The 20,764-nt window shown below is 34.1% G+C and overlaps 1 protein-coding gene across 4 annotated transcripts; it reads right to left on the bottom strand.

The window, feature by feature from the left end:
* Nucleotides 1-4,590: 4,590 nt before the first annotated feature.
* LOC128190705 (olfactory receptor 5D14-like) lies at nucleotides 4,591-20,764 on the bottom strand. Of its 4 annotated transcripts, XM_052862846.1 has the most exons (3): nucleotides 20,599-20,764; nucleotides 20,322-20,389; nucleotides 4,591-6,580 (listed from the first exon to the last, which is right to left on the bottom strand). In XM_052862846.1, the coding sequence occupies exon 3, from the start codon at nucleotides 6,557-6,559 to the stop codon at nucleotides 5,402-5,404; it is 1,158 nt and encodes a 385-aa protein (XP_052718806.1). In that variant the 5' UTR covers nucleotides 6,560-6,580; nucleotides 20,322-20,389; nucleotides 20,599-20,764; the 3' UTR covers nucleotides 4,591-5,401. The 4 variants fall into 4 exon arrangements, with proteins under 4 accessions (XP_052718806.1, XP_052718803.1, XP_052718804.1 ...); XM_052862843.1 differs by having other exon boundaries at nucleotides 20,322-20,764; XM_052862844.1 differs by lacking the exons at nucleotides 20,322-20,389; nucleotides 20,599-20,764 and adding an exon at nucleotides 13,118-13,318.

The following is a 20,764-nucleotide window of genomic DNA, read 5'->3' as shown; positions in this document are numbered from 1 at the left end:
GCTCAATGTTGAAGAACGCTTACAAATACATGTAATACTAGTATATTGTTAATAAATTTTGCATGTCTGTTACTATTTTTAAAGCGCAAGTACCTCTGAAATAACAAAAATACTCAGATATATTTTATGAATCTAATGGCGGTCAAATTTGAGATAGAGAGCGAATCAATGATTTTTACCCTAAAAAACATCAATGATAAGGCCAGCTTTGCCATTGGTTTGCAGTGATTCATCAAACAAAAGCTTCTTTTTAGAAAGGTCGTCAACATCCTTTTTTTTTTTATTTCTATGCAATAAATTCAGAATAAAATAACCCTATCAATAGATTAACGAGGATTTATAGCTGCGAACAATTTGTCAGATTCATGAATGCCTCAGTGGTCATTGCCAAACATCCATTTGAGGACGTCAACCATTGGCTTGAACACCGGAAGAATGTCAATTTCGCCTGATTTACATTATCTGTGTTTAAATGCTTGTGGTCGACCATGAGAGTAGCTACAGGGTTAGCTTTTGTAACAATTACATAGTGTTTTCAAATAGTTTACCGTCTCTAGAACAACTTCCAAATAGCTGTAAATCATCAAAGACAATTCAATTCTTTAAAATTTAGCAAATATATATTAAAAATTTGCGTTACTTGTAGAACTTTTTTAAATGTGTCACTTTTAGCTTGCATGCCTTAGAATCGAATAATATAGTGAAACACATATTCATTCTTCTAAGTAAAGTAGGGAATATACTGAGTATTTACATGTAAAGTACATCGTATTACTTTTATAAATCAAGAAAATATCTACATTTATTTTACTTTCAGGAAATCCAATGTGGTTTGGAAATACGCCGCTCTTTTCGAACGGAGGTTAGCGAGATTTCTTCAGTTGGTAGCTCTCTAGAATTATATGTAGCCCCGTTATTAAATCGCAAAATAATTTTTGAATCTAGCCTTCTGTTAGTTAAATCGAAAATCAGACCATAGACTCTCCCAATCTAATTTTGTATATGACGAATGATAAGTCTATATACCCTTTAGGCTCTATAACTACATTAGAAAAATTAACTAGATGGGAAGCGCGTATGGTCAGATGCATACATTTGGTGCAATTGAAACCACGCGTATGAAGGCTTCCGCATTTCTTGTTTCTCAAAAGTTTGCATTATCGCCGTAAATTGTACTAAACATTGTCGCCATCATCAATATTTCAATGAAATGTACTCACTATTCATCCTCGAGGAAATGTGCATATTGAAAACGCTGTTCGATATCAAACCAACGAAACATGGCAATTTTTATGTTGATCAATCGGCTTTTTCTTTAGTGCAAGTTTTCAAGAACTGTAAACGTATTCACACACACACACACACACACACACACACACACACACACACACACACACACACACACACATAAAAGAACTCTGACCACTATCACGTGTTTAATATTCATTTGTTTGATTTTTACTTTTGTTAACCAAAGTAAATGACTAGTAAATGTCAAAGCTATACTAGTCGATTAGTGCATATAGTGACAAGTTTCTTTTTTAATTTAAACAAATACTTGCGTACGTATGCGTAGGCTTATTTGTGTTCATGACATTATCACTTAAAACGAACGAGTTTTGCTTTGTAGCTAGTGGATTTAGAATTATAAATATTCATGAAAAATCGAAAAATTCAGAGATGTCCCAAGCTTTAGAGTGACGGACACTTGTCCTGGATTTCCGAAAATGCTGCAAAATTCAATTCAGTTCAATGGTTTATTGACATCACCATGTTGACATACAGTCAAAATGAAATCAAATGACAGACAAAAGAAAATTATAACATAAAGGCTACAGCATGCAAGACAGTTTTATACAATACTTCATAGGCCCTGGAACTGTTTTCTCTGCATAAAGCATTTATCCAAGTAGATACATAGATGTTTTGTAGTATTATAATCGCATGGATTAACAATTTCTTTTATGGGTGTAATCTATAAAACATAAACTTTCTGTGAAACAGATCTTTTTCCTGACAAAAACCCCTCTCTGTTAAAGATAAATATTAGCTATTTTATAGTTTTTTATACAATATGAGCTGCAATTTTTTTTTATTACGAAAATGTTATTTTCTATTTAAATGACAAAACTATTATGGTTTTTAAATTTCTTTTCGCCAAATTTTGGGGAAAAAAAGGCTGTTAAGGGGCCTTATTGGAGCAAAATTGAATTATTGTCGTCCTGTACAAAAAATTGATTTGCTATATGTTCCTTAGAGGAGATATCTTTCTTCTAACAAAAATTAATGATTTTTTCCAACCTTATTTATCATAAAATTTTAAGTTATATGCAGACTTATCATACTAGCAGGTTTTTACAGAAAAATAAAATTCTAAAAAATACAGCTCATATTGCTTTAATTATAATCATTTGAAACTACTAGCATATCGGTATTCTGATTGAAAAAGGAAACGTTTGTATACCAAGTATCTTATATGCAACGAAAACATCGTGTTGAAAACCGACAAATATCACTTTAATACGTTTACTTATATTTGACGAAACGTAGAAATAGACGAACAAGTTATAAAGTACGATTTGTGTTAATCGATAGAAGCCGAGTCCAAAATAATTTCGTGACAACGCATAGGCCAATGCCTTGCTCACAAAGATACCATATTAGGCATTCATTTTGGGCATTCAGATGCCTATTTTACGCCACCATAAAAGACGTAAATTTTTATATCAAACATTACCCCTAAAATATGGTAAAAAGAACATCTTATCAATAACATTTTCTCTTCCTGAATCTTGTAAAAGACATACACTTGTGTTGAATTATGTTGGTGATGTAAGCATGGAGTCTATGTAAATTGGTAATGAATTTGGGGTATATATTCTAGTAGTTTTTCAAGTAACGCAGGTAGAAAAAAAATTACTGCCATCATTCAAACTAGAGGTCAGACTTTGATTCTGTTAAATGGGGCCTCAGATATGCCATGATAACATGGTGATGGTGACGCAATCTCCGTAGCTCAAAATTAAAGTGCATACGATTGATGACGCAGGTCAGAATGAAAAAAAAAAACAAAAACAAAATTTTGTAGTTGAAAGTAATTTCCTTGGTCTAGAACTCATCGCGGAAATGACTTTGTCAAGCAGCTCCGATGACCTGTGACTTAGTCATCTTGAATATTGATTTGATTGCTAATTCAAAAGCACCGAAGTCTTCGCAGACAGTAATAAAAAGCTTGCATGGACACAGAAGCATTGCAATTCTTCTCTGAGGAAACCTGTGTGAGAGTGAAGGGGGAAGCAGGCCTTCCGGCATCTGTCGTAAGCACTAAGTAAAAGGGCCCCTTTGGTCGTATATCCAGCACCAATTTGGCAAAGGAAGCCATTTGAACCAACCTTGGTAAAAATCGATTGAAACGTCTTAGGGAAATAAAGCGAAAAGAATAGTAAGAGGCATTTCAATAATGCAGTTTCCTAAATTCAGTGCCCGACAAGAAAAATTTTAATGGATTTCTTCCCAAAAAGAACAATGCATAAATAAATAAAATTCATGATCAAAAACAAAAAACATGCGTTTATTTCTGAGGACTACCACATTTTTGAAACGATATACCGGTATTTAAACAAAGATTCCCGCAATGTTTTGAAAATGTATGAGGTTTGAACTGTCTGATGTTTGGTAATGAACGAAAAATTTCTTTTCGCTTAATCCACGTGAAATTAAAAGTTATTTTAAACAAGAATAACTAAAAACCTCTCCAGTTGACATTTTCCTAACTAAACGTTTCATCCATTTGGCCGCGTGGAATGTGCAAGTAAGATGAACTGCTGCTAGTTTATAATCTCTCGAATAAAGAATCCCTCTAAACAAAAGATAAAGTATGCCATGCAAAAAAGAAGAAGAAAAAACAATGCCTTATCTTTTAGTGTGATCGATTTAAATGAGAATTGAAACAGAAAACTAAATTCGTCTTATTCTATTTTTAAAAGACGATTTTGTCTATTCTGGTGGGTGGTTCCTGAATAAACTGTCCATTTTTTTGAATTGCTTTTCGCGACTGTCGAATTGAATTACAATCGGTTTTCATAAGAAATCGACGAGTTTCACATTGTTGAAAGTTATCTCCCATTTTTGACGTAACAATCATTCTCCCATTGTACTCAGTATCTATCCTTTGCCGTATTTGCTTCAAAATATTCAAAGCCTCTGACGTTTTTTGACAGTTTTGTGCCATTGCATGGGCAAACAGGGGAAACCAAATGGAAGTAAATATCAAGATCTCATTTGCCCCTTAATAGTGGCATTTTTAACCGATTGATCCCAGATTTACTATAGTACCATGCAAAGGGAAATGTCTTTCGTTATACCTACATCTCTGAACAATATTTTTTTAATTATAAAAATGAATGCAAAGCGATTTTTCTTGTTGTTCATCGTTTATTCAAATACATGTTTATCTACAGGGTGTAATTCTTTGTTTGCTTACCTTTTATTTTAGGTCCGGTTTATCATTCGTTGAAATGTACATCGAATGACGTGGAAATACATGTCTTTTATGATTACACACCCACAAAAAAATTACAACTTCAGATGGAGTTGTCCACAATTTTATTATAAGCTAAAAAAACATTTATAATTGGGTTTCTTGATAAAGTACGTGGAAGTTTCTACACTCACATGTCTTGTAACCGAGGTTACCTCCCGTTATACACACTTTCGTAAGTGAATACAAATGACATGTATTGTACATGTATATCAAATCTCTATTAAAGTTGCGGTCATTGAGGTTATCGACATGTCTAGGCTATTTAAAATCAACACAGTATTTCGTTGGGGTTACTTTCTTTACGAAAGAATTGTGTAGGAAAATTATTTTGATATGAATGTTCAGACATATTAACGTTCAATAAATCAATATAAAATCATCCCCAGAAGCTAACCGGCATACTTAAAAGTTTGTAAACTAATATTTGATTTCAGTATTTGCCAAAGAAGCCCATTCAAAAGTTGTTGACATGCGTGAATTCTTGTTTTAACTCGGTACTTGAATAAAGGACATCAAACAAAAATAATACATTCTCAAACTCATATTTCAAAACGTAAATACATTGTACCCCGCACATTTTTATTTTCTAAGGAAAAATGTTTACATTTCCCTAAAAAAAAAATTCGTTATAATCAATAAGAAACAATGCACGGACATTTAATACTACTTGACAAACATATCTCCATTTCACCTTTAACTTAAGGCACTGCAGACAGTGTTATGGCAATTGGCGAAAAAAAACCCAGCAATTCTAATACTACATAAAATCTTAAAACTTTGTAATTATGAACTCTAAAACAAGGACTCGTTTTGATAATAGAAATAATTAATTAAATAAATGAATAAATCAGTCATACATTAATGTTTACGACTTCCGTTGCACATCTTACTGTACATATTTTTCAATTCTATCCGAAACGATTGATTCATAAAAGAATATATAACTGGATTTGCCGTGTGGTATACAAAATAAGTGTAGAAAATCACAATATTGTACGGTATGAGTTCTTGGGTCATTAGCAGGGCTGGTAAAAAAGCGACCAAGAAAACAATAGTGACAATGAACAACATGGCAGCAGTTCGAATGTTGGCATAAAATTGCTTTTCTTTTAGAGTTGCGCCTATTTTTCGTCGTTTTGAGGAGTGACCGTTCTTAGTTGGTTCGTCTGCGTTTCCGTCCGACATGGGCCCGGGCATTAGTGTCATATGGGTGTCGCCCAGCGAAGCCTCGGGGGCACAGCTCTGACTTGGATATAGACTAGACCGCTTCCTTTTGGCTTTTCTTGCCCGTCTTACGTGTATTTCCCGATAGATCAAAGAATACAACACAACGACGAATATGAACATGAGAAGGTATAGCACAGCATGGATTTTGGAGAAAAGTAAAACAAAATCTTCATTGAATATATCATAATTTGGCGAACACATCCCATAGCTATGATTGATTAAATCGTCTGATAAATTGGAGGACATGTTGGCGTTATAAATTGTTGAATTACATGTCACTTGTTGGTATGAAGAGGATGTGTTGGAGTAGCAGGAGTTATTTGATTGGGAACTGGGATCCGATATAATGTCATTAATTCCGTACATTAGTGCTACCATGATTCCAAGGATTCCAGCAAAGCTGAGCAAAATAAGAATGATCAGTTTCGCTCGAAATATTGTAATCACATGAAGGAAAGGATGACATATACAGAAGTATCTATCAAAGGCAATCGCCACCATGATGAGGGTGGCAAATGGCACACCACCTGTTATCAAGAACATATACAGCCGACACATCAAGTCGTAGCCGTGTTTGTAGTCCAGATATAAAGTGATTATATTGAAGGGAACTATCACAAGGCACGTGAAAAAGTCTGCCCCCGCCAGGGCTAAGATGAATATACTCGATGTTGACTTGTCCTTTTTTCTGAGATAAATGTACAACACCAAGGAATTTCCGATGGTTCCGATCACGCTGAAGATGCTCTGCATGACATACACAGTGATTTTCTGTTGTTTTTCATCCATTTTGAATCTCCTCTCCTAATTCTATAAAACATAAAAAAGACACAACAGTGTAAGTATTGTGCATCACATTTGCAAACAAACTGGTAATCATAGTCAAAAATAATATTTGGCTTATACAAATTATTACATAAACGAGTTCGAGTATAAATTATATATATTTGACAACGGAACAGGTTTGGACATATTAATAAGAAAAGCAAAGGTACATGCTGTACTTGCACGTGTAATATGCCAATTTTTAAGCCCAATCGCAATCTTGGTGGCATTTTTTTCTCTTGATATATTTAAAAAAAGAAAGACCTTTTAACTTTTTTTCTCCAAGTCAGTCATTTAACAAGATTTATGTCCGAGCAACTTCATACAGTCCACTAATTTTCGCTCCGTCAACGTGCATGTATATCGGTATAGATAATGGAGGCATGCTATAACAACCCAATTAAACCAGGCGGACCAAGGAAACAAGAAGCATTAATCGATTTACAATCAAGGTAATGCCATTGGTCTAGTCGTTTACACTAATGGGAAACAGATCACCTGTTCCAATATACAACTTTATTACCCCTTTTATTTAAACTGAAGAACAAAAATATTCCTTCCCTCGCGGACAAAAAAAGAAATTTAAGCTACAAAAGTAAATTAATTAAATGATTATCTACACGGCTCAAATAAATAAAGACAAAACTTTCGTCTTATAATTGAAGTCCTTAATTAGGAAGTGCCAATTTTGTTTCCTATTTGATTTTTGTCGTATTGATATCAAAATTGACCATAATCATTCCGCTTCATTTGATATAAAAAATTGAATCTGAAATCGGTTTATATAACTAATTGAATTTCACTCTACACAGAGAAATAATACCTCATGGGTAGATACGGTGAATAGAAAAGCTCAATGCTGAGAGAAGACACTTCAAAGATCGATTTTTTTTAATTTCATAAACGCACAAACGCCCATTGAGTAAGGCTGATCAATTAATTTGTAGATGTTGTTTAGAACTAATTGGAATAGTTAAAATGAAATCGGCAGGTCTTTGAAAAAAAACACAAAGGAAAAATTGAAACTGAAGTAGATTGGGGAAAAAGAATTATGATTGGATTAATTAGGATGCATTTTATAATTTCTATTTCCAGCAGCGATTAACACGGACATTTCGAGTTACACGACAATGTAATTAACATGCTTCTAGTTGGAATGTGTATACGACCAGAGTGTCGCAACAGGCGCAGTGAAAAACATAAAGAGCAGGGCTGCGTTTTACAAAAGGACTTACGACAAAATTAATCAATGCTAATTAATCACCAAATAATCAATGATTTATTCTGATGGCTGGAAAATATAATTATGGGAATTGAAATATTTGTTAACAAATGGTTTTATGTCAATTTTGTTCTCTTAAACCATTTCAAAAGACTGTAAATATTTACGACTTTGTCGTAATTTCTTTTGTAAAATGCAGCCCAGCAACGCAAAACACAGAGGTGTTCCGTATAACACACAATTTTAGTAATGGCCATTTTTTGAGTTTTCGTTCTAATACATGTATTTGCAAGATTCGAAGGAAAGGGGTCATAAATGTTGCAGTCTTTAGCCTATTACTCTTTGGATGATAAGCACCAAATTTACTCAAATCTATATTGGCCAAGTAGTTTCTGAGAGGAGCTTAGCTTATCCTTTCTTAAAAGATAATCGGGATCAAGATAAAAGACAATAAGATATTGCAAAGTATTGCCACGAATATTCTGCCATTACATGATTTGAATGAAATCTGGGAAAATCTATTTGGTTTTTACAATATCGTTAAATAATGTCTCATTCGTATTTTCTTAACCTTTTTTTTCATGGACTACCGGGTATTTCAAAATTATCGATATACTCTTGAAACATTGCAAACGACGGATACACTGACTATATCGTCTCTAGTGACCTCTGTTCGGAGTCCTCGTTCTCTCATCGTACGATGTCTGCTGGAACACTTAAGGTGTCGTCTCGCGTAATAAGACGTCAAGTATTCTACTCACCGAAACTGTAACGTACGTGTTTTTTGTAAACTGCAATTAACGGTCACAACAAAGGTTAATAGGTTATTTTGCTTTACTCGCAAGGTCAACATTTGTTCTCATCTCATGCAATCCGAGGCATGTTTAGCAGGGATGCTGCTAGCCAAAATCCCCGTATGTCTGTGACGGTTTTGGCGAGCGCTCGTGAGCACCCGCTTTGCTGACCAAGCCTCGGATCGGATCATTCATTTTGATATCAGTTTGCTTTGATGCACACGCACCGACGACATTTTTTTATCTTATTGGTAAATGTATTATTTAATCTTAAACAAAGTAATTAAAAGTCTTCTTTTTTTTCATTTTATATAAATATGATGAAAGGATAGTATGATTGTAAATCTACACAGCATAATGCGATCAAGGTAGCGATCATTGCAAATTACTAGATATAATCAATAATGAACCAGCAAATCATTGAATATTAAACTGGTGTAAAATGAAATACTAGTACGCCATCACGATTTGACACTTATAAAATATGATTAAAAAAATCGAAAGACAAACGTTAAACTTGTTTACTCTCTCTCTCTCTCTCTCTCTCTCTCTCTCTCTCTCTCTCTCTCTCATGAAAAACACTAGCGCGAAGCCATAAAAAAAAAACAATCCAGTTACTTGTACATTTTTACGAACTTGAATATAAAGGACACAAAGATCCAAAGACGTACTCTTCCCGCTATGCAATAAAGGTTTGCACCAAATGTGCATGTCTTTACTCCAACACTATATGCGGCGTTTTATGTTGTTGGTTTTTTGCACTCTATTCAACTTACAAAGTCTTCCAGTAAACTACAACAATACAGGTACATCTTGTTTGATGTTGAGACGCATTCAGCAGATATCAGCATAGGATCTGAACCACACGACAAGAGTGGGATTCAAAACTCGCACCAAAATAGAATGCATAAAAAATGAATGCTCTAAACATGTTAGTAATGTTGCATTTCCTTGTTCCGACGCAGACCACTTTATACCAAATGCATTAGTTACGAGTCAGGTGGGTGTAATGACAACGTACCTTGCTCAATTTCTATTTGTGAGAGCAATTCTTTAAAGCATTGAGCTGCAATTTTCATGTTGAAATTTTTTTTTTACGAAAATGTGTTTTTCTTTTAAGATGACCAAAAAAAAAATCATGGTTTTTAAATTTCTGTTAGCTGCATTTTTGTGGAAAAAGCCGTTAATAAGCCGTTATTGGAGCAAAATTGAATTATTGTCGTCCTGTACAAAAATTGATTTGCTATATACTCCTTAGAAGAGAATTTTAAAAAAATTAATGAATTTTTCAAACTTAATTTACCATAAAAGTTTAAGTTACTTAGAGACTTATCATACAAGCAGGATTCAGCAGAAAAAAGAATTATAAAAAATACAGCTCATATTGCTTTAACAATTTACACTATTTTTAATATTTAATGACAAAATTTCAGGATATTGTTTATTGCACAGATAACACCAGGAAACGGTCTGGAGTTACTCTGATATTAATATGAGTGGTGCACAGGTGCAGCATTGGTTGTCACGACTCCCAAACAGTGCAGTGTGGACTACACAACAGAAAGTATTGTATTCCAAATGTTAATAGGGCTGGAGGATTTGTTCCAACAAATGTCGTCTGACTCGTCTCCCTATTTACTGTATTACGTCTCGTCAATTTTAAGTGATGCGTCTTTAGTTCTATACAGGTACATTGAAAACTCTTATTGTGAAGACACAAATGAAGACTTTATTATATATGACGTCAATTCGGTCAAACCTATCCAGGAATAGAATTGTTTGAATGTCCTCGGTCGCAAACCTGCGTGATATTCGCTGCATGCGACACCTTTGAGACCGTGGATAAAGAACGCTAGTACTTCCCTAATTTTAATTATCTGTTAAGAGTACAAATGAAATCATATAAATAGGAAAATGGTAGATTATCATCTAAACTCAAAGCTTCGCACTGTCAACCATCTTCGCTAGCCAAGCGTTTTCGGTCCACTCTGTACCCCACTGTTTGTGAGGAGAGTGCGGATCAGAAACCCTTGACTTGGGAAGATGACTGTCAAGAGACCACAGATACTTTTGAACTCATACATTGTTAGGCATGTTATCTACTATGTTTAAAATGGCAAAAATTACTGCGATTTTATTTACAAACGTACATGTAGGATATAAAGGGGAAAAATGGCAATGAGTCCATCTCTATTTTGAAGTCAGAATAGCTTCGCACACGATGAGGTGCCGTCGTCTGTCAAATGCAATTTAGTAACGTTTCGTCAAAAACGTGTTCAAAACAAAGTAGTATTAACGCTTTACGTTCACTTTTACAACACCTACACCAACGTTTTATGGTAATATAGATGTTTCCAAATTCATTTCGATCCATATTTTATCCAAAGGGGAAACATTAAATGTGTTCAAACAAATGAAATGACCGAAAGCGATGGTTATATGTAGGCATACGACTATTAAATAAAGGCATGACGGCAAACGATCTAAGGATTATTGGGCTAATCGGATGTTTACGGATTTGACTTATAGATTATACACTTACATGTATCCTGTTTACCCCCATTTTACAATTGTCGATATTGAAGACAACTTATCTGAATCCACCCAAAACGATACCAACCAATTTGTTGTATTCTCAACAACAACAAATTCTGCAATAAGTATTCTATCTATGAGTATGTGTATCTAGAAAATACGTATAACAACTAATTCAATATTTTGCTTCCATAACGGAAAAAACCAAAAAACAAATGAAGACACAGTAAATGGGTAACCAGGAATATAGATCAAGCATAAATCATTACACAATTCCCGTTATCTGAATGCAGTATAGAGATAACAAAAAAACCAACTTGGGAATCAAAACACTACCCTCACTCTAAACTAGCACCTGGGTTGTTTCATGTATGAAGGCAAGACAATTTGTGCGAGATGACGTCTCGTCAATTTTAAGTGATCTGTCTTTAGTTCGATACAGGTACATTGAAAACTCTTATTGTGACGACACACGTTTTGCTTGGTAAATGAAGACTTTATTATAAATGACATCAATTCGTTCAAACCTATCTAGGAATAGAATTGTTTGAATGTCCTCGGTCGCAAACCTGCGTGATATTCGCTGCATGCGACACCTATTGAATAGAGACAGATGATAAAGTACATGTACGTCCTTGATTTTAATTATCTGTTAAGGTTACAAATGAAATTATATAAATAGGAAAATGTTGATTATCATCTAAACTCAAATACTTTTGAACTCATACATTGTAAAGCATATTATCTACTATGTTTAAAATGGCAAAAATTACTGCGATTTTATTTACAAACGTACATGTAGGATATAAAGAGGAAAAATGGCAATGAGTCCATCTCTATTTTGAAGTCAGAATAGCTTGGCACAGGGTGAAGTGCCGTGATCTGTCAAATGCAATTTAGTAACGTTTCGTCAAAAACGTGTTCAAAACAAAGTAGCATTAACGCTTTACGTTCACTTTTACAACACCTACACCAACGTTTTATGGTAATATAGATGTTTCCAAATTCATTTCGATCTATATTTTATCCGAAGGGGAATCATTAAATGTGTTCAAACAAACGAAATGAATCAGATGACCTTACCGAAAGCGCCGGTTATATGTAGGCATACGGCTATTAAGTAAAGGCATGACGGCAAACGATCTAAGGATTATTGGGCTAATCGGATGTTTACGGATTTGACTGATAGATTATACATTTACATGTATCCTGTTTACCCCATATTACAATTGTCGATATTGATGACAACTCATCTGAATCCACTCAAAACGATAGCAACCAATTTGTTGTATTCTCAACAACAAAAAATTCTACCAGTAAGTATCCTATCTATGGATATATGTATCTAGAAAATACGTATAACAACTAATTCTGTATTTTGCTTCCATGACGAAAAAAAAAACCCAAAAGAAATGAAAACACAGTAAATGGATATCCAGGAATATAAAACAAGCATAAATCATTACACAGTTCCCGTAATCTGAATGCAGAATAGAGATAGCAAAAAAAAAAAAAAACACCCCAAAAAACGTACCAAAACAAAACTTGGGAATCAAAACACAACCCTCATGGTAAACTAGCACTCAAATTGTTTCATGTATGACGGCAAGACAATTTTTGTGCACTGCCCAAAGCATGAAACAAAACAAAATTATTCTTAAAATGAGTTAAAAATCACGCTCAAAATAATAAAGGTTTATAAATGTAAATTGGTTCCTGTTTAAATCCCTAAAAATGCGGTAAACACACTATCGAAATACTGTCACAATTTTAGGAAAATTCTGGTTTGCAAAAAACAAGATTTCAGCGTTTATTCGTGTAAAAAATGTATCGAAAATTTGTAGCATAAGTGATGTCTTTCATTTTTGTGTAACTTAATTCCAGAGTGATTGACAATAAATGAAATGAAAATTTAATCCTTTTGTCATAAAATCAGTGGAATATATTTAAGCTCAGATGCGGTTTTCTTACCTCTGGGATGACAATTCTCCGTTTGAAAAATAAATCAAACCAGATTAAAACACTATCTCATTCCGACAATTTGCAATCGGAAATCACTGAAGAGTGATACTATACTGTTCCGCTGCGGAATAAAAAGGATTAATAAAATGATTGACAGTTACTATGACACGTGACACTTGAGATCCTCGTTATCATCCCGCGTCCATTTATCAGGTTTATCTTTTCTCCGCAGAATACACACATCTGTCGGTGTATGATTAACTTTCATAAATATGTAAATTAGTTTTTCTCTGACAAACACGGGCTTCTTCCATCGACTGCTTTAGTTGGATTGTCGATATAGTACAGAGATGTGATACTGGTCCGAATATTGTTTGACATTTAATTAGTTAATGTAAAACGTTCTTCAAGTTAGCTTTTTTTTTATGGTTACGGGACTCACACAAATATATAATATTGGGTTTGTTAAAAAATTCTGTGCAGAAAGTTGAACAAAACCTTCTCTAGATGATCTCTTTATCGCCGCTTTCATACAATTCCACACCATCACAGCAGCGACTTATCGGAGAATCTACCCGGCGGCGAAGCTATTGGAGCACCGGTCATGCAACTCCATCAACCAAAAATGTCTCATACCACATGGATCATGATATTCCAAAACTGATATCAACCTTACATACTGATATCAGCTTTACATGCTATCAAATTTACATGCTACAGATAAAAGCAAATAAATACTGCTAGGTAGGTAAGTACCTACTGTTCTGACAGTATTAAATTACATATTTAGGAAGTGTTTTAAAAAATCCATATCTAAATGAACCTACTGTTCTGACAGTATTAAATTACATATTTAGAAAGTGTTTTAAAAATCCATATCTAAATGAACCTTTACAAAATGACCAATAACATCTACTGGATTGCACTGAAGCCTATTCTCTTTTGAGAAGTGGACAGGCATAGCCTACATGTATGTAAGCTATGCCTGTCCACTTCTCAAAAGAGATTACCATGGGGCCCTCATTGCCAGACTTGATTATATCCAATGTTGGTTTGATTGAATTCTTCAATATCCATGAAACGTTTTGTTTAAAAAAGAATCTTGTTGACTCCAGGACAAATACCGATCAAATTCAGGCCGAAAATATCAAAGAATAAAAATACACTCGAATTTAAAATCAGTATATTTAAATAAGGACCAGTTTATTTGAATGATAATTTGTTTATAAAGACGATGTGCAAATATATTTTCTTCCTTACGGTTTCTGTTGGGCTTTCATATTTAAAAACTTTGCAAGAAGATATGGGTATCATGTAATGAGGAATAGTATATAAAAATGGAAAGAAATAAAAAAGAGAAAATTTTTCAGGCCTCTGCACTGGCATGTCGACTCCAAGTTAGCTGACGCTTACATCGTTGGAAAGCGGATGTCTTGAACCGACTTTCAGAGAGAGAGAGAGAGAGAGAGAGAGAGAGAGTCGACAGCATTCCACTCATTACAACTGCATGCTGTGTGTCCTAAATGCTACAGCGTACCTTAATCTTGTCCCAGCTATACATTAAATCCGTACAGGGTACCTGGGAGGCAAATGTTGAAGAATCCCGGGCCAAAACAGTTGTAAGAATCAATAAAAACTGTTTAATTAATCTGCTGGGGAATTGTGGAACATTACTCTATTTGAAATAAATATCACTTGTATTTTTTATTTTCGCCCTACATTTGGTCGTTATTTTTCTTGAAGTTAACGTTTTCGTGTTCCTATTTTAACCAATTATTTTTAGAAGATATATCATTACATGAAAATATTCAAGTTGTTTTCAAACTGCCATTAGGCATGGGACGAGGCTCCTAGTAGTTTTAATTGGCGTACATTTTCAAGTTTGCATGTTCTTTACAAGCTTTAGTTGAGCTCATGGTGTTAAAAGATTCAAGGCGCATCCATGCTACCACGGGCAATGCAAATTAGATGATTTTGATAGTCGGAAATTTTATTAAAAAACGACATCGTAAAAACAACTTGTTATTTCATTAACCTAATTTTAAATTGCAATAAAACCACGGAGATATTGACATCTAACTGTGAAAGTATCGATAGGCAATTAAGGACTGCATAATATGCACAACGTAATGCACCATCTAGATATCTGTAGGGAATGCGTTATGCGTGTATTCTTAGTTCCCGGTTCTTCAATTTTTTGTTTGGATTATATAATTCAAAAATGGGTTTTCTGTAAACAAGAACCAATACGTCTGATATTTAAATACAACGATAATCATTAATTAAAGAAAAAGTAATAAAATGCACCATAAGATATTAATTAATTATCAATATTGATAAGACTGCTAAAATATATCAGTATTACTACATGTATATCTTCCTTCAGTGTTATTAAGGGACAGACTTTCATTAAAGCGTTTTCAGCATTTGCTGTTATTGTATTATTAACATTTCTTTCATTCTAATCAACACAAGTTGTGACAATTTAACAGAGTGTATTTGTTTGATTAAACAATGTAAAAGCAAAAGCAAAAATATTAAAATATTCTTTTTCGTAAGATAGCCTGTTCTATGTACCAGATGAACAGAAATTCAGAATAACGAAGTCCGTCTGAATTAAATGAGTGCTTACAGTAAGGGTTTTCGCCGAAAGACATTATATAAATAGTGCCGGTTTGGGAGGGTAACAGTTGAAATTGACACCCCGAGGTAACCATTGTCAACCGACGCGAAGCGGAAGTTGACAATGGTTTTCAAGGGGTGTCAATTTCAACTGTTATTCTCCCAAACAAGGACTGTTTATTTTATTATACTGAATGTCTTAATTTTATAGACTTTTTTTACTGCTTTACGTGAATTCTAAGGCGAATCGTACGCGCATAATTTACGCGCATGTCACAATTCGTTGTGTTACCCGTTGCTAAGTGTGTTGCTAACGCTGAGGGTAATAGTATATAAATAGTGCCTGTTTGGGAGGTAACAGTTGAAATTGACATCCCGAGAAAACCATTGTCAACCGACGCGAAGCGGAGGCTGACAATGGTTTTCGAGGCTATATTTATTTTGTTATACTGAATGTCTTGATTTTAAAGAAAACATCACTGCTTTTAGATAGGAATAACTTGAATTCTAAGGTGAACCGTACGCGCGTGTAACAATTCGTAATGTTACCCGTTGCTAAGTGCGTTGCTAACGCTGAGGGTAATAGAACAGAATCAACAGACTATGAACTGCGTCTAAACCAATCAGATTTCAGTATTTAACATGAAAGTATAACAAAACGAATTATCAACTGCGTCTAAACCAATAAGATTCCAGTATCTAACATGAACATATAATAATACTAAATACCCGTATGCTACCACATACAGTACAATCATACTGCAGTTATTGCCAAGAACACGATAATACTTAGAAGTCAACGTAGCCACTTTTCTAATACGATCTCCTTTGACACCACAAACTATAGTTTGTACGTACTAAATGTAAATTATATTTAGCTTATACCTAAAATATCAGCATAGTCACTTTTTGACACCTGAATAGGACATATTTATTATTCACAAGAAAGCGGTGCAAGTAAATAGTAATTATACCGGTCAGCTATGTACAAATGAAAACTTTGTACAAAAAAAAAAATACCGTTAATAGTCAAGAGCTTTATGGGCAATTCTATAAATTTGAGCACAATATTTAAACAAAAACAAATAAACATAAGCAGCAAAACTGCATAAATACAATTTTTGATTCGACATCAACTCATAAAACATTAGCATCATATTCAGAAGCTAGTTGTTAAGAGAAGATATAGAAAAGACATATTTCTAATTAGAATACTATTTGGTGTCTTATTATTTGCTACTTCGCTGACGAAGCTAACTTAGGTCACGACGATCTCTTTAAGTTTCATTTGCCACCATTGTTCCTGGATGGAGGAAATGAGTGGCAGTTGTAGGGATTAGGGGGAGATTGGAAATGGTCATCATCATTATTATTATGGTAAAATTAAATTAAACCCTGCTAAGAAAAGGGCTCCCTACCTATGCAGATGTTCGATGAATAAAGATTGGTCTAGTTTTTGAATATAGGTGATCAGAGACAAACACCATAAAAGTACAACCAAGGTGGAACTGTACATATTTAGACAATACCTATAGTATATGTATATTCGTATTGTAACTCTGTCATTTGACAGCAGAAACCCGCGTGTCACTTGCACTGTGTAATGAAACTGCCTTGATGTGGTTTTGCCCAAACGATGAAAGGATGGAAAAATATAAAATAGTTTACAGATGCCAAGTGTTATTCAGCGTTTTAAACTAATGAGAGAGAGAGAGAGAGAGAGAGAGAGAGCGTGCCTTTGGTTATAGGTCCTTACTACTGGTAGACATACAGAATGCGCTAAATATATGTCTCTTCTTGAGCCACTCTATATATAACGTGCATGTAACAATATCATGCAGTGCACGTTCTTAACTTGTTAAGATGACAAAGAAATCATACTAGTTTCTTGAGAAGGTCATGGAAGTTGGAACCTTGATTATGGAAAGAAGAAATTTGCATAAATGTCTCTGTCAGAACCACTGAAGGGTACTCAAATCAAATGGCCATAAACAGTTTTAGATAGAGGGGATATTGAAGAAGTTGTGGGATTCACATGAAGCTATTACATCAGCGATGACCTATATAGAATTCTATATAGAGCTACAAATGAATAGAACAATTTAATGATAAAATTGTTGAATAAGTAGAAATGGAGAAAAATGCTTTGTGATTCGGCAGTGATAATAAAATGGTTCAGCAGTTATCTAATAATTATGATTCTCATCGGACATTATTTATTCATTATGATGGTATCTGACAAAGAATTTGATAGCTGACGTACAAAAATGTATGGTTACTTTTTATTAACTACTAGTATCGTGGCTAATAGAGCGTGTAATTTGGTTATAATGCTAAAAACCTACAAAAAATAGATATCCTACTCCATCCATATCATATGGCTCATATATTGTTCTTCACTGATTTCTAATCTAATAATGGGCAGTTAACGGGATGCCGTAACCTGAGCGAGTTTATGGACCTGACTCCGCGTCTAAAGCAATCACATGTCATGTAAGTAAGAGACCTAAAGAAAGGAGAAATAGTCGTGATCTAAAGATGCGCATTAATGTAGTCCTTATGTCTTCAAGCTAAGTTTATCTTGTTGACTATCAAACTCTCTTTAGCGATAGGAACCAAACAGAATTTTATGCAGTACGACTATAATACTAGCACATACCGGTATATCTCTCTGCATATCAACCGTATGTTAAAGTGTAGTTGCTGTGTTTCTTTATCAACAGCTTATGTCTTTTACTAATCCATAAAGATATTTCGATATTGGCAAAATGTGTCTCGTGCATTAAACTTACGAAATCATTGAAAATAATTCATGTGAAAGATTAGATAAAGTGCTAGTGATTAACATTAAGCCTCGAATAATGTGATATTATTGAAAAAAATTAGAAACTGCAAAACAGACTTCTTCAATTATGACTACTTCAAAATTACAATACAGAGATACTGTTCATCAAAACTATTCCAATTCTAAAATTGCTTTCAAAGGAAGCCAATAAATATTTGCATTACTGCCAGACTGCAGTCTTTCATTTGATTTATTTGACCAAAATTATCGCCCAAAGTATAATTTTCTGAAGATGATTAAATATAAAAGCGTCGTTTTTTTATCATTCTGTTTTAAAAGTAAAATCGTTGCAGCCGATATTGACGCTTGAAAATCAATGTAACATCAATTTTAACATCCGATTTTTTCAGTCCCAAGCAAAATGACTATCAAAATAAAGGAAACTTTGATCATTTCTACCGGACGCAGCAAAAACCAGGTGATATTTTCTTTACAAAAGCATTTCATTCAGTCAACTCCAACCGAATTGAGAATTCTTCAACATTCACCAGAATAACTGGAGTGCAGAACTAATTCTTAATAAAGACGACGTAAATGCATCGAATATATTAGTAAAAAAAAAAGCGATTGGATTCATGACGCGACAGGTGAAATATCACAGCCTCATATGCATACAAATCAAACAATGTTAATACATGTGTAAACGTCAACTACATACAACCAGTCTTTAATTTTCTAATTGAAGTATTCTGTATTTATCGTTCACCCGAGGGTTTGTCAGAAAATACCTGGATATAAATCAAGCAAGCTACGACTTCTGAATAATTGTCTTATATTATTGTTGAACGCAAAGCAATGGTTGCTTCAAATTCGAAGCGAATCTCGGTAGAAGACAGAGAATAAAGAGATTCTTTAACAATAAGTGACAGTTTGAAGGGGGAAAATTAAATTCTGAACACCATCTTCCAGTATCTATGTGGGCAGTGTAATGTTCTTATCGGCTGTGCATTGACTTGCTGTCGTTTCAAATGATGCAAAAAGAAAATCACTTAGTTTGTAATTCAGAATATAAAAATGCATTTTAACCGATTTATGTACATATGCAATGCTTTTTTAGATCTGTATTATCAATCAGTAAATTCCTTATCATGGGAATTTGATTTAATTTTGTTTTTTATAAATTTGAAAGTGTTTCTTCTATAGACAATTTAGAGCTGATGTCTAAATATCTCGATGTCAGCAAACACCCCGCTGTACATCTGTTAGTTCTTCTCTCTGTGGCGTGGCATGGCTGATTACTAGCTGGGACATCCAATATCCCTGTTGATATTGCCACACCTCGGCGGTAGTCCCTGTACATTACTTGTGTTCCGGGAAACAGAGCCTCGTATCTTGGCTGTAGTTGTGATTACTTTAAACGCGCTTGTCACTTTTATCTAAATATTCGAAGCAGTTTCTTAATATCACTTGATCTATTTATAGTAAACAATTCCTCTGACAGATTTTTGGTTTAATGATTTCTCTGAACATCTGCTGTTTTATTTATTCTAGTGCACTAGTTTATAAATTCACTGAGTGTTTCTCGTGTACTTTTTTGTCCCTGTTTTTTGTAAGCCACCGAATGTCACTAAATATATATGAGTATAAATGTTAATCACATAATTGTTTTATACGTGTAATATAGTAGGACTCTAGCTATTATTTAGATCTGTGCAAAAAAGCAATATTACAAGATTTCAATTAAAATTTTTTTAAACAATATTTTAAATGAACAATGTAGATCAAAACATGAATTAAATTTCTTACCTTAAGTACCAGATTAGTTACACAGATGTACTTCCTTCCCAAAACCAACTTTTCTGCATTAACACAATCTAGGAAAATTGAATTAGTTTGTGATTTGGCAATATCGACATCCGTCGTTTTGCTTGTGTCCCGCTAAGAGGAACATCACAGATGTTGTCCGTACTTTTTCTTACATACATATACCTTCTAGATCGATGCCTTCCACCAATAAAATTAAATTGATGAAATCAATACACAGCCGATAAATTTGTTTATGCTACTGGCAAGTACCAATTACCTTGCGCTGATCGAGAGAGGTTTTCACTCTTCGAGTGAGCTCAAACATTTTACTGCTAGGTGATAACGTATTTGTTAATCTCCCAATCAGAGATGAGCGGCCACTGTGCTGATCTTGACGCTGAACCCTTTTCCCTGTGATAAATACGAGAAGAAAAGGGGCTATG

The sequence above is a fragment of the Crassostrea angulata genome, chromosome 6, assembly GCF_025612915.1.
Source record: "Crassostrea angulata isolate pt1a10 chromosome 6, ASM2561291v2, whole genome shotgun sequence".
Taxonomy (NCBI): Eukaryota; Metazoa; Mollusca; class Bivalvia; order Ostreida; family Ostreidae; genus Magallana; species Magallana angulata.
This window is presented reverse-complemented; position numbering and strand designations above follow the sequence as displayed.